The 12254-nt window shown below is 45.6% G+C and overlaps 1 protein-coding gene and 1 pseudogene across 10 annotated transcripts; one reads left to right on the top strand and one right to left on the bottom strand.

Moving 5' to 3' along the window:
* The first annotated feature begins 903 nt into the window (after window positions 1–903).
* Window positions 904–12188, top strand: nt5c2a (5'-nucleotidase, cytosolic IIa). 10 transcript variants are annotated; one of them, XM_028988042.1, is made up of 21 exons: window positions 907–1061; window positions 1215–1324; window positions 1933–2057; window positions 2487–2525; window positions 3758–3831; window positions 6398–6454; window positions 6551–6668; window positions 6922–7017; window positions 7159–7250; window positions 7342–7399; window positions 7533–7626; window positions 7709–7762; window positions 7857–7940; window positions 8031–8072; window positions 8171–8278; window positions 8358–8424; window positions 8525–8695; window positions 8939–8990; window positions 9170–9230; window positions 9309–9485; window positions 10460–12188. In XM_028988042.1, exons 3-21 carry the CDS (start codon window positions 1957–1959, stop codon window positions 10685–10687), a joined length of 1773 nt encoding a protein of 590 aa, XP_028843875.1. In that variant the 5' UTR covers window positions 907–1061; window positions 1215–1324; window positions 1933–1956; the 3' UTR covers window positions 10688–12188. The 10 variants fall into 10 exon arrangements, with proteins under 10 accessions (XP_028843879.1, XP_028843875.1, XP_028843883.1 ...); XM_028988044.1 differs by having other exon boundaries at window positions 982–1112; XM_028988046.1 differs by lacking the exon at window positions 1215–1324 and having other exon boundaries at window positions 904–1061.
* On the bottom strand, window positions 4632–5375 carry LOC114795264 (microfibril-associated glycoprotein 4 pseudogene; annotated as a pseudogene).
* Window positions 12189–12254: the final 66 nt, after the last annotated feature.

Below are 12254 nucleotides of genomic sequence, written 5' to 3'. Positions count from 1 at the left end.
AAAGGCCTGTCCTGAGTCTCCTTCCAGAGACATGGCTGCTAGTCCTCCATGATGTAAATGTCCTTCACTGCAGAAAGATCCTCTTTTCCGTCTCCACCCCTCTCCTCGTCCCCTTTTCATTTATTTATTCATTTGAAGACCAAATTAATTAAAAACCATGTTTTACGTCACATGTTCTCCACTGGAGGTGGGCCCCTGGGGACATGTTGCTGGGGACACTCACACTACACTGCATCATGCCTGTCCAGGGACACTTCGACACTAGAGGGGCGGGCGGTTCGGTGCTTCGTGACGAGGACGCTGCATGCACGGATTCAAAGCGCTTATTGTCATATGTACGGAAGAAATTCCATTTCTCGGTGCAATGAAATTCGTTCTTTGCTGTCCACATACAAATGCTGAAGACTTTAGAGTTTAATGTAATATAAATACATAAAATTGCAAGGAGCAGAAAAGTTACAGTATGATGTGTAGAACAATTACAGTATGAGGTAGATGGAGGGGGGAAAGCAGTAGGGAAGGAGCTAGGGGGCAGTGGTGGCAGTTAAAGAAGAGGCCCCGTAATCAGGAGGTTGCCGGTTCGAAACCCGAACCGTCCCCACACGCTGCTCCCCGGGCGCCTGTCATGGCTGCCCACTGTTCACTCAGGGTGATGGGTTAAATGCAGAGGACACATTTCACTGTGTGCACTGTGCTGCTGTGTAGCACATGTGACAGTCACTTCACTTAAAAAAAGATTTGCCCCTTCTGAGCCTCCTGACACTACATCCTATTGGGGACCCTCGATCACGCCAGCATGTCTATGTGACATGTCTACGTGTGGCATGTAGGGCACCCAGTTCAGCGTTTGTTCACAATCTCTTTATAGCACCGTAATGACTCAGTAGTGTCTGATATCGCTGTCGACAGAAACGAGGTTTTTGAACGTCGAAACCCGGAACGCCCGGCGCCTTGTCGGAGCTGAGATTGCGCATGCGCAGTGGCGACGGCAGTGCGGTCTTCGCCAGAAGCCGGGTCGGCGGCGGTCGTGTCGGCGCCTGAGCGGGAACCGCGACGCGCAGGTACTTTCCACGGCCCCGGCGCGGGTCGACGGCGTGTGGAGAGTCACGCAGGTTCGCGTGTGTGGCCCCGGGGCTAGCGCCACAGCGCTGCGCCGCTAGCCAGCTGCGTGCTAACTTTTGGCGTCCTGCGTGTTTTCTAATGTCTTTTTAAAGCGCTCACACCGACCCGGGGACGCGGTTAACATTTCCGCAAGACGCGGGACCCGGCGGGCTGCGCCTGCGCAGGAAAAAGGAATCGGCCCCGTGATAGAAACTACTTCAAGGTAGGCGAATCCGATTCTCTGAATCCGAGTCGAATCCGGCTCGGCTCGGCTCCCGAATAAAGGAGCCGGTTCGGTTCGGCTCCCGAATAAAGGAGCCGACTCGGTTCGGCTCGGCTCCAGAATAAAGGCGCCGACTCGGTTCGGCTCGGCTCCCGATTAAAGGAGCCGACTCGGTTCGGCTCGGCTCCCGAATAAAGGAGCCGACTCGGCGTTTTCCGAAATGACAACTCGGCTTCGTTCGCGCAAACGACGAGCAAATGTTAAGGGGCGAAAGAAATGTTCACGGTTTGACAGGCAAGTAGTCCGGATGCTGCACTTTAGCGCTGTAAATGTCATTTTTAGCCGAACCTACAAACAGACGTTACTCGAATAACAATTCGATCGAGCGGAGAGCAGAAGGAAACAAAGCAGAGGTCGCATATCCAGATCCGGGACTGCACAAGAAAACGTGCTTGTTATGGTGATTAATGAGGCCAAATAACAAAATTCCTCTTTTTGGTTTGAATAGCAAGGTCTTCGTGCAGCTATTGTGTTTATCTGCTGTAACCTTTGTTCTGGGTGATTGTGTGTGTGTGTGTTTGTGTGTGTTGGACTCTCCCCTTCATCAGCTCGGCCTCCGGCACCGTGCGAAGATGACGACCTCGTGGAGCGACCGCCTGCAGGACTACGCCGACCTCCCTCCCAACATGGACGTTTTGTCCATGAAGATGTTCAGGCGGGACGCCCACCACAGGTGACACGCCCCGTCCGGTCACGCTTCCCACAGGACAGTTCGGTGCTTTAAACCTCCTCTAAACGAACGAATGTTGATGACTGATACAGTAATGTTTGATTTACAAATCTTATCGTTTCACATTTCTGCCATTATGTTGACGTAAACGATTATCAATTGTTAATAACTGCAGTTGCACGATTTTCTTTACGTACATTTTTGGTTGAAATGCTCAGTTAAGCTTCCAAAGTAAACCATCACGCAGCTATTGTATGAAATAAAAAGGTCGATGTTATTATCAATGCAAAAAAATGAGAACAGTGTGGTGCTGAAGTGGGAACTTTTGCTTGTTCGCCCTTCCAGTACAGTTCACTCTGCACAGGAAGTGACAGGCAAACACATTGGTGACGTTTTGGTAATGTGCAGTACATGTATTCCTTTATTGCAAAGCTTCCCCCGGGAACTGGCACAATGTCATCCAGCAATGAGGTACGAACGAGCTTTGTTGAAGTGCAGTGCTGACTTCTGAATGTCTCCTGATTGACATGATGTGCACCGTTCATTAAGACATCCCCGGCATCCCCGCCAACCTGTGAATTAAACCCATCCATGCCCGCCGACATCCGTACCGCCACATAGCGCGGAGCTGGAGCTGGAGGAATCGAGTTTTCTTCTCCCGCCCTCCACCATTCTCGTTGTCCGAATGCATCTCTTCATCATTTTCACTGCTAACCCATTCCGTGTAAAGCGCTTTTCACATCTGAATATCAACTTCACCTGCGTTATTGACAATATGCATTATATGAAGTGAAGTTATGGAATTAGGAATATGAAATTTGTTTTTATCTGAAATGCTTTCATACTGGAGACAAGCAAGTTAAATTGTCCTACCTTCCGACACGATGATAAAGTTGTGCTGCATTATCAAGGCAAAGTAGCTTCTCTATGTTCTTCTGAACTGCCTATGAGGACATCATTTACTCATACAGCACTGTGCAAAGTTTTAGGCTGTAGTGGAGCTAATTAAAGATGCTTCATCTTTCCAACAGTTACTTTGGAATTGTTCTGAATGTCTATGGAACACAAATAATAATTATTACAAGGCGAAAGGGCCAATAGTTTCATTTGATTTGACTTAAAAACTCTTTAACATGTGGAGACGTGCTAGAAGAACTGTGGGTTGCTCTGTAAACGAGTGAATGATCTCCTACGATCAAAAGTCTACAAATGGAGAAAAGAGTTCTCTACACGCATCGTTAAAAATGAAACCGTTTTGCAAGATCACGGAACTGCACAACATTGCTTGCATCTTAGCTAAACAGTTTCCTCTTGTGTCCTCTGGTTCATATCGATGCCTAAGACTTTTGCACAGTACCGTGTTATTTTTTTTGTTTTTAGTTTTTTTTTCTCCCCATAAATATGTAATAGACATTATTGACATTGGTCATAATTGAGGTTCAGATGTGTGTATTATTGTGCAGCTGTGTTGTCGCTCTGCATGCAGTCATCATTGTGGTTGCAGTGTTGTGGTGCCGCCACGGTTAGAGAAGAGTGCAGGTTAGGTTACATCATGGCTGCGAACACAGTCACGTGTCAACCTTTTTTTTTCGTTTAATTCGCAGAAACATGATGAGGTCGTGCCTTGTAAATATTGTAAATGTCCATGGCCGGGTTATTTCTGGCCTGTAACTCACGTCACCGGTCTTTTCCTGACGTTCCAGAGTGTTCGTAAACAGGAGTTTGGCGATGGAGAAGATAAAATGCTTCGGCTTTGACATGGATTACACGTTAGCAGGTAAGCAGCTCTCTTCATCTGTGCTGCACGTTTATATGTAACGCAAAATGTTCTCTGTGGACCCGTGATCATGAAGGGTGCAGCTCACCAATGGTGACGGGTCAATTCAGTTCTGTGGTGTGTCACATGTGGCGACCAATCACTTTCAAATAGAAATCTGGCTTCTGATTGGCTGAGAGGAATCAAGTGTGGCAGCAATATAATATACGTATCTGCACATACAGGACCGTGCAAATTTTTCAGTCAGTAGTGAAACAAATAAGAAATTAATTTTTCCAACAGCAACATGTGAAACAAACAAACAAACATGAAAGTGGCAGTAATTTCATGTTGAAATTTTTCTGCATTCTGCAATTGGCAAAGACGGCAAAGATCTAGAACGATCGTGTTTGCCTTTAAAAAATGTTTTTTCAGACGATCTCAGACACGCTCAGTCTCTGCCATCTCTCGAAAGAGCATGGTGATGTCTGGAAACAGTCCTGCTTTTTGGAGAGATGCGGCGGTGAGCACACCTAAGTCACTTTTCAACGTCTGACCTTTTTTTTTTTTTTTTTTTTTTTTTTGGACTTTGCCATTTTTTGAGCATTTTTTGACAAAGTAAAAAAAAAAAGTTGAAAAAATTACTAAAACCTAAGTGGGAAATGTAAAATGCTCAAAAAATGACAGTCCAAAAAAAACAAGTCACTTCTGAGTCACTTTACTAAGTCACTTTTCCATTTCTGACTTAGTTTTTTTTTTGTACTTTGCCATTTTTTGAGCATTTTTTGACAGTCACTCCACATCTGGCCCGGAGACCCACGCTAGGACGTTGGCGTGCCGACACACTGAGAAGGGGGTCTTAGTTTCATGGAGATGTTCTTGAGCGAGTACCCGTTCCCTTTCCAGGGCAACCAGCTGGCGTAGACCGAGCCGTGCGGCGAGCCAGAGTCCGGTATATACAAGCCGTTCGGGTTTGCCGTGTGGCAGGCGGCGTACCAGAAAGCCCCCATGAAATGGCCGGCGCAGTTCTTCTCCCAGACGTCCTGGTCTCTGTCGTAGGTTGTGAACTTCATGCCGTTGTGGCTGCTCATGGCGTCTCCCGCCTCGCCGCCGACGTAGCCGCCCAGGTCGAGCCTGTAGCCGAAGCTCTCCGGGTCGAGAGAGAAGGAGGCGTACTGGGCGTGGACCCTGTTCCCCTGCCAGTCCTCCATGTCCACCCGCAGCTCGTTCCTCCTCCTCTGGCTCAGTATGAAGATGTTGTCCAGTCCGAGCCAGTACTCCCCGCTGGTGCTGCCAAAGCCGTTCTTGTAGCCGTCCCAGGACCGGTAGAAGTTGACCGAGCCGTCGAGCCGCCTCTGGAACACGGTCCACCCGCCGCCGTCGCTCTCCATGTCGCAGTGGACGTGCAGCGGGGACGCCGGCCCCGCGGGGTAGATGGCGTACACGCCGCTCGGCTTGGCGCCGCCGGAGTTGCGGACGTCGGCGCAGTCCAGGGGCAGTAAGAGCGGCCGGCCGCGGGCCGGCGCGGCCACCAGCGCCAGCAGGAGAGCCACCGCAGGTCCCATCCTTTACGCGAAGCGGGCACTGTGCGGTCGCACCCGCTTTTATGCGTCACACGTCCCCAGGTTGCGAATGACTGGAAATTCCGTCTCCGGTTAATATAACGATTCCCGGAGTTGCGTAGTCAAGACGACCTTTGAACAGCTATTGACTTTTCATGCCGGTAAACTGTTCATGCTGCACTCTTACCACACCGGTTCTTGCAGGGTAAGCGAGGTTGTCCCTGTCTAAAGTGATGTCTCAGGAAAGGTGATGGAACAGCGGCGCAAATTGATCTGCAAGGCCGAAGGTGAGGGAGGGTCTACATGCACTGTTATTTTCAGGAATTCAGCTTTGAACAGCGTAGTAACAGTAAAAACGAAATAAATAAGTCTGAATAGAGTATATAACCGTTATATGAATGAATATAGTAATAATACTGCTCAGAAACAGAAGTATTGCACAGTTCAATTCGCCGGGAGGAGTTGTAGAGTCTTACGGCAGATGGAAGGAAGGATTACTAAAGGGGCTTCTCAGATGGTTTGCCACCCTGTGGAGTGGGTGGTCTACGTTGTCCAAGACAGACTGAAGTCTGGACAATGTTTTCCTTCCAGACCCGGTTTCCATGCTGTCCAGATTCTCACCAACAGTCCGTTTAAGTCTTTTCCCGTATGCCACTTTCATGCCATCACCCCACCCCATACCAATTCATATGTTTTTTTTCTAGTTAAAAATTTATAGTAAAATAGTAATAACAGCAATTATTTATCTTGTGTGGAGAGTGGCGTCATTGTGACATCACAGTAGAGCAAATGGATGCAGAGGTGGATTTTTATTACTTAAATGTATTGGTTACGGGGGGGGTGGTCCCTAAATGAGGGGGCCAAAGTGGCAGGCCAGGCATTGACCACCATGTAGCTCCACCCCTGTATCTAAATACACGAGTGACCACAGACTTAGATGATATGTATGTAGCACTACACCCTCACTACCATTGACTTGTTTTTAATGTAATCGTCTAGGTTATGTCTTTATCGTGTTGTTGCAGAAGCCACATTTTCCTTTACAAGTATATTTTTTTTACAGTCACCTTCTAAACTGTATGGTGAGTTTTAATGCTATATATATATATATCTGCCTCATAATGACCTTAAAACCGTGGGACTAAATTTGCTGTGATGATGTCTGTGTCTCTTCTCAGTGTACAAGTCTCCAGAATACGAGTCACTGGGCTTTGACCTCACTGTGGAGAGGCTAGTTTCTATTGGCTACCCTCAGGAGCTGCTAAATTTTGTGTATGACTCCGCCTTCCCCACAAGGTAGGAGAGACGTCTGTTTCCTGTGGGGGTATACGTATGGACGACTGATAATTAAAAAAAATAAATAAATACAGTACCACCACAAAGTCCCAGGTTCAAACCCAACTACTACAATCCGTGTCCCTGAGCAAGACACTTAACCCTGAGTGTCTCCAGGGGGGACTGTAAGGCGCTCTGGATAAGGGCGTCTGATAAATGCCATAAATGAAATTTAAATGTATAATTACTGTTTTCTTTCCATTCTATTTGTCAGAGGCCTGGTATTTGACACCATGTATGGAAATCTGCTGAAAGTGGATGCTTATGGGAACATTTTGGTGTGTGTCCATGGGTTCAATTTCATGCGGGGGTGAGTGGCAGGTACACATTTGTCCCTGGTCGCAATGCTGAAAAAGGATTTGTTCCAGTAGAATGAGATGTGCGTATTTCGTGGCTAGTTATGGCAGAGTGGCAGATGTAATAACCATGCACATGAATATGCTTCTTTAAGGCCTGAGATCAGGGAACTTTATCCAAATAAGTTCATACAGCGTGGAGATACTGACCGGTTTTACATCCTCAACACTCTCTTCAATCTGCCAGGTAAAATTGTACTTTTGTGCAGGTTATGTGCGTTTGATGCCTTGAACCACGATTTCTTATATATTACATTTATTTATTTTGGCCCCAATAGAAACATACATGTTTGCCTGCCTGGTAGACTTCTTCACTAACTGCCCCAGATATGCAAGGTGAGCGTCGACATTCACTGCTTTCAGTTAAGAAAAAAATGCTGATTAATTTCCATTAGATATTATTAACGCATATTAATTACACATTCAATTATGCACAAGATGATATTCTGCGACATGATATTTTCTTCAGCTGTGAAACGGGCTTCAAAGATGGCGACCTCTTCATGTCGTTCAAGAGCATGTTCCAGGACGTCAGGGATGCCGTGGACTGGGTGCACTTCAAGGTATGATGAATTTTTACTTTTCTATACTTGTCTTGGCCATTTTTTTTTTAAGATTGTTGGATCTATTTAAATTTAATTTCAGGGATCGCTAAAGGAAAAGACAGTTGAAAACCTTGAAAAGTACGTGGTGAAAGATGTAAGTGCGACATGCTATTACTTTGACTTCGCGACCACTTGCGCTCTAGAATAAAGAATTTTATTAACGCCACGTGTCTTTTTCCTGAAATAAGGCGAAGCTGCCCCTGCTTCTGAGCCGGATGAATGAAGTAGGGAAAGTGTTTCTGGTGACCAACAGCGACTTCAAGTACACGGATGTGCGTCAATTATTTCTTATAATGACATAAAGTGCCACATGGCATATTTTGAGGTGAACGCAGTTTAAATGTTTTCCTCCCCCCAACCAGAAAATCATGACCTACCTGTTCGATTTTCCACACGGCCCAAAAGTAAGTGCACCCCACCGACTATGACCTGCAGTTTATACATTTATAAACAGATAAGAAGCGTTAGCAGGACGTTCTCGATTGCGTTGTTGTTTCTCCAGGTGGGTACACCGCATCGGCCCTGGCAGTCCTACTTTGAGCTGATCCTGGTTGATGCCAAAAAGCCAGTGTTCTTTGGCGAGGGTACCGTCCTTCGACAGGTGGACACGGTACGTCTGGCCGGATCAGGAGTAACATCTATTGAATGCCCAGCGTAGCAGGCCGCAACGATTGTGCTTTTTCTTTCAGACCACGGGCCGGCTGAAGATTGGGACCTACACTGGCCCTCTGCAGCACGGCATTGTGTACTCGGGAGGTGTGTCCCAGCATCAACCGCAACCCGTAAAAAACAGGGTTGCTGTGGCGGCCCTGTTCTGCCCGCATTATAAAAATGTCACACTTTTTTGTCTCCTCAGGCTCCTCCGACATTGTCTGTGACTTGCTGGGTGCCAAGGGCAAGGACATCCTTTACATTGGAGATCACATCTTTGGGGACATCTTGAAGTCCAAGAAGCGTCAGGGCTGGAGGACCTTCCTGGTGATTCCTGAGCTGGCCCAGGAGCTGCACGTCTGGACAGACAAGAGTGGTGAGTTCCCACTTTTTGAATTCATCCTTTGTGTGTATCGGTGCCTTTTAGTCGGGGTAAGATTGTGTTGGGCCAAGCTTGCGTCCTAAAAGGGGCAGCGATGGCCTAGCGGTTAAGGAAGCTCAATCAGGGTGATGGGTTAAATGCAGAGGACAAATTTCACTGTGTGCACTGTGTGCTGTGCTGCTGTGTATCACATGTGACAATCACTTCACTTTAACATTAAATCTCTTTTCCTATTAGCTCTGTTTGAGCAGTTGCAGACTTTGGATGTATCCCTGGCGGACCTCTACAAGTAAGTCGGAACATCATAGCTCCCTCAGACTTGTGTGCGTGTCTGTGTCTCTGTGACAGTGTGTTCATTTATAGCCCTCGGGTCTCAGGCCATTTGTCAGGCATATGAGATTGACAGCATTCCTGTCTATTTTTAAAAGCTGACTTTTCTCCCCCCCCCCCCCCCGCTAATCTCCACAGGCATTTGGACAGCAGCAGCAACGAAAGGCCCGACATTAGCATGCTGCAAAAAAAGATAAAGGTACGCTCGGCAGACCGCAGATTGCCACTCTCAGTCCTGCGCACGTGAACCACAAGTGACCTTATCTGCGGCCCGCAGGAAGTCACCCACGACATGGACATGTGCTACGGCATGATGGGCAGCCTGTTCCGCAGCGGCTCCCGGCAGACCCTGTTTGCGTCCCAGGTGATGCGTTACGCCGACCTGTACGCCGCCTCCTTCATCAACCTGCTGTACTACCCGTTCAGCTACCTGTTCAGAGCTGCTCATGTGCTGGTGAGTGCCTGCGAAGATCGAATTAGTGCGGTGTTCAGCAGGAATGTTGCTGAACCGGTATGCAGACAGATAATCATCTTTTTCCATTTTATCTCATCCTAGAGAAACATGCCAGTTAAAAGTGCTGTCCTTTTTTGAAGTTGGTTTGCTGCAATAAAAATCTGCAGAACAAATGATGGGCTTGTTCATACAAGCCCATTCATCGAATTAATCCTTGACATGTAGGCTTGTGTGGTATCCATTTTTTTTTTTTTTTTTTATTTCGGATTGGGACCAGGAAGTAAGGTCAAGGAACAAATACTGTGGATTGAGAATTTTATTTTATCTAAAAAAAAAAAAAAGTGAAGAAGTTATGGAGGGCAAAGAATGACAAAATTACATTGGTCAATATATCAATTAAGTAATAAAATGACATGAATGACAAAAACCAGAGCTAAAAATATTATTAATGAATTAAATTTATTTTTTTTGGGCACATTAACAGTATCATGACTCATAGCTATCGGTCAGTCTGATCCGTCAAAGTAAGTGGGCAGGACTAACACTGATCTCGCCTGATCTTCTTGCTCAGAAGGTGTGTCCTTTCCAACATGGCTCTACCATTCATGGGTGATTTTTTTCAGCAGAGCTGGTACGAGACATTGTAGGAGTAGCAGACCACAGTGAAGCAGAGGAAATTACCAGTATCAAGGGTAGCACCCATGATTAATAATAAATAATTAAATAAACAAATAATCGTTGTAGTTTATAAATAATAATTTTATTTTTAATTACTTATGCTGAATTAATTATGTTTTAATTTCATTTCATAACTCATGATACATGTTACTATGTAATTGCTTATTTTGTCTATTCCATTTTGGCACTCATAGCCTTCCATAATGGAACTGTCTGTACTTTATATGTGGGAACTGTCAAGTGTTTCAGGGCCCTACGAATATTAATTTCTCATCACTCTCTTCAACAAAAAACAGATGCCTCACGAGTCCACTGTGGAGCACATCCACGTCAGCATCGCCGACACAGAATCGCCCATGGCGACACGCAATCGCCACTTCACAGACTTCCGGGATCACAAGAGCAAGAGGCATCAGCTGACCCGCTCCATCAGCGAGATCCAGCCTCCTCATCTGTTCCCCGAGACCCCGCAGGAGATCACGCACTGCCACGATGAGGATGATGACGAAGAGGAGGAAGAGTAGACCGAGCTTTGGCTTTACTGGAGAGCATTTTAATGTTGGGACAGGAGCGGGCAATGTGGTGCCTTTCAATCAAGATGCAAAAATCTTTCCGGTTTATTTATTCATTCATTTTTATTTCACTATAATGTGTGGCATGTGGGAGTAAATTGCATCATTTATGCAGCAGTACCATTCATGCTGACGCTCTCATGTATTTTGTTATAGTTCACTTGCAGCGAAGGACACACTTTGACCAAACCTGCAATTGCTTCTGCCGACGAGAGTGGCAGCTCACCAGTGGTTCTCAAGATGCTTTTTTCGCACATCCAGGCCAGTAGTAGTCCGAACCACCCAGCACACCCTCATTTGTTGTATTTTTGAAATGCCTGTACGCCTCCCTTGAGAACCACCGTGATAGACGTCTAGCTGCTCTGCTGTTTTACCCGTCTGGAGACTTTACTGCATATGTGGCTTTTATATAAAAAAAAGTACTACTGGATGCCACTCGCTTTGTTCTGGTATCAAAGGAGTGCTTCACTGGTGCAATTTGAACCTGCATTGCCAAGGCAACAGGCATCATGCATAACGGTCAGATTTTGCCCATTTTATTTTCATATACTGTACAGAAAAAAATGTCCTAAGCACAATTAAAAAAAAAAAAAAAAAAAAGTTAAATGCAGTTGATTATTGCCGCTTAGTATTCATGGCAGCACGTGGCGACACACTGCTGCCGCTGTGCTGACATTCGGTTCTATGCACCAGCTGTGTGCTGAGTTTCGTTTTACTGTTCTAGTTCCCGCGGCGAGCGGGAAAGTGTGGTTGGTTCTAGATTAGCTTTACTGCTCACCAGCAGTATTTGGTTTTATTTCTTTGTCCTTAAAACTGTGTTTTGACGTGTTTCATACAAGTGATTCAGTATTTTGGTTGTTTTTACTGAAACGGTGGAAGAATTTGCATCATTATTGGGTATGTTTGTCTTTATTCATTTTTTAAATAACATGTGGAGTGTAAAAAAAAAAAAAGATCCAGTTTCCCAGTTTTAGTCATTTGTATGCAAATGTGTTTTTGCCATTGAAGAAGACCATAAAATCAGTGATATATTAAAGAATATTTTCTTGAATTACATGTTAAATTGCTCACGTCATTTGACCCCGGATAACCTGCTGCATAGATATAACTGAACCCTTTCCAACATGCCTTAACCCTGTTGTTTGGTCTGTTGTAAAATAGTTTGGTTGTGTAGTATGGTTATTGTTTAGCTGTAGTACAGGCACAACTTAAACTGCCTCACTGATCAAAATATATCGGTCATCCTGCCATTCATTTTTGCACGGACAAGCACGGCATTTCCAAAAAACATGGAATGTAGCGAAAACCATCCGGATGAATACATTTATTTGGCCTGTACTCTGTATGCTGCCTTAAAAACCAGTTGCTGTGCATGCTCTCGCTGTTCTACCTTTGAACTGGTTTCCTTTGAAATATTGCAAAATATGTGCAATAAAACTCTGGTCCTCCATAAGTTGGCTTCTTTCATGAGATTACTTCTAAACGCACCAATGGACTTACTTAAAATTAACAACAGATC

This window comes from Denticeps clupeoides, chromosome 8 (assembly GCF_900700375.1).
Source record: "Denticeps clupeoides chromosome 8, fDenClu1.1, whole genome shotgun sequence".
Lineage (NCBI taxonomy): Eukaryota > Metazoa > Chordata > Actinopteri > Clupeiformes > Denticipitidae > Denticeps > Denticeps clupeoides.
The sequence above is the reverse complement of the archived record's forward strand: the minus strand, read 5'-3'. Positions and strand labels throughout refer to the sequence as shown.

Bases quoted from the DNA above. Each gene is read 5' to 3' on its own strand.
- nt5c2a (XM_028988041.1), top strand. The intron at 7,251-7,341 runs GTAAAATTGTAC...TGGCCCCAATAG, and splicing joins CACTCTCTTCAATCTGCCAG to AAACATACATGTTTGCCTGC. The intron at 7,627-7,708 runs GTATGATGAATT...ATTTAATTTCAG, and splicing joins TGGACTGGGTGCACTTCAAG to GGATCGCTAAAGGAAAAGAC.